At 62.0% G+C, this 1,866-nt stretch overlaps 1 protein-coding gene across 1 annotated transcript in view; it reads right to left on the minus strand.

Annotated features, from left to right (window-relative positions):
• PURA (purine-rich element binding protein A) overlaps nucleotides 1–499 on the minus strand; it is a 1,428-nt gene extending 929 nt beyond the window's left edge. The window contains exons 1-2 of the mRNA XM_006891231.1: nucleotides 331–499; nucleotides 17–110 (exon numbers count right to left, since the gene is read on the minus strand). Coding sequence (XP_006891293.1) covers nucleotides 17–110; nucleotides 331–499 — 263 coding nt within the window. The remainder of the gene's footprint in view (nucleotides 1–16; nucleotides 111–330) is intronic.
• Nucleotides 500–1,866: the final 1,367 nt, after the last annotated feature.

Below are 1,866 nucleotides of genomic sequence, written 5' to 3' on the forward strand. Positions count from 1 at the left end.
GAGCCGCCCGAGCCCAGCGCTGCACCACCCTGCTCGCTGCCGCTGTCTCGGTCCGCCATGATGCTGCGCTCCGCCGCCGCGCCGCCGCCTGCCGCTCCGCCCGCCGCCGCCTCAGTCGCCTCAGCCGCCGCTGCTTTCCCTCCCCGGCTCCGCCTGCTGCCGCTGCAACCCCCACAGCCAGTCAGCCACTCTCGCGAGATCTGCGGGAGAGACGAGACAGACGAGACCCGGTAACAGGGCATTGACTCCCCTGTACAGTAGCAGGGCACCCTACTGTACGCGCCCACCCGCCTGCTGACACGTGACCCACGCCCCTTCCCCGCTGCCAACCCCCCTGTCCGCCCGCCCGCCAGGCGGCGCCCACCCGCCGGCCCTCACCAACACCCCTGGCCGGGGAGGGGGAGGAGCGGACTCGCCGCGTCGCAGCTGCTGCCGCCGCCACTGCTACCACCTCTACTACCACTACCACCATCACGACCACCACGACCACCACCACCATGGCAGTCACTGTTTCCTAAACCCTCAGCGGCTACGGCCTGGACAGTTTGGGGAGAGCGGGGTGAAAAGGAGACTGCCATACTCAGCACAGAGAGCAGGCCTGAACTCTGCTTTCCAGTGGCCACCAAAGAGAGGATGTGGGGGGAGGGGCCAGGGCAGCGCCGCCGTAGAGTCCGCTGCAGAGAGGGGACACCGAGTCACGGCCCCCCCACCCCTGCGAGCTCCAGCCAGACCCAGACCCAAACCCAGACAGGCCCGCCTGCTGCCTGGCTGGGCTGTCTCCTACCGCAGAGCCCTGGCCGCAGAGGCTTGCGAGGAAGAGGAAAGATGGTGAGGCAGTAACCCTCAACTGCAGAGGGGGCTGCCGGGGATGAGGACGGGGCGCCGGCAGCGGCGCGAAGCAGCAGACACCTAGCCGTCCCTCCCCTCTCCCGCCCCTCGCTCCCGCCGCTCCCTCTCCCCGCGCACGGCAGAGCGGCTCTGGCCTCAGATGATCCCGCTCCCCCCTCCCCCCAACCGCAGCCCCGCACAGCCGAGCGGGCGGGCAGGCGCACTCACCGGCGGGGGGAGTCGAGGGGAGGACCGCAGCAGCACCAGGGCCAGGGTGCCCGCAGTGCCTTTTCCCTTTGGCTCTGCCCTTCCCCCAAACAACAATCAGAAAGAATCCCCACACACATCCAAAAACCTGCAGCCAGTCCCCCTTGGGACCGCGACTGCCCGCCTGCCTCCCCCTCCTCCTCCTTCCGAGATTTGGGTAAGGGGGGCACCCTGCTTTGGGCTGAGCCCAGCCTGGGTCGCCGGCCAGCTCTGCGGATGAACCAGGCCTTGCAGAGCCTTCAGCCCCTAGCCCAATAGTCTTCCTCTTTGGAAGGAAAGACCCAGAATGGAGAAAACCAAGATGACTTTAGGAAATTCAGAAGCTAAAAATGTCAGGAATTTCCTGGGAAACGCAGATCCTTAAGGGATTCATTTAAAGCAGGTTTGCTCACCCCTTCTGCCCTTCCTCCAAAGAATATGTATCAAAGATAGCTCCTACCAAAAAGTAAAACCGTAAATGATTGCTGACTTTTAGGTAGACGGCTTGGTTACCATTCATTAATAAGTCTTTGAATAGTGATAGAAAGGTAACTCTTGAGCCTTAAAAAGGCGGCTTAGGAGTAAAGAGGGGGGCGCAGACATAATTTCTTTCTAGATCTGATATGTAATATAGGGCCCATTTTCCTACTCCCAGGTAGAAAGCAAAATGTTCATGTTCCCTTACTGCAGTTTGCAGCCATGGCAGCTGTGGAGAAACTAAGTTCTCCAAAGGACCCCATACCAATGCCACCACACTCTCTTCCCCACCACTTTCTGCAGGGGCTTAGAGGA

Source organism: Elephantulus edwardii, unplaced genomic scaffold (assembly GCF_000299155.1).
Source record: "Elephantulus edwardii isolate Elephantulus edwardi_28Jun2011 unplaced genomic scaffold, EleEdw1.0 scaffold00095, whole genome shotgun sequence".
Taxonomy (NCBI): domain Eukaryota; kingdom Metazoa; phylum Chordata; class Mammalia; order Macroscelidea; family Macroscelididae; genus Elephantulus; species Elephantulus edwardii.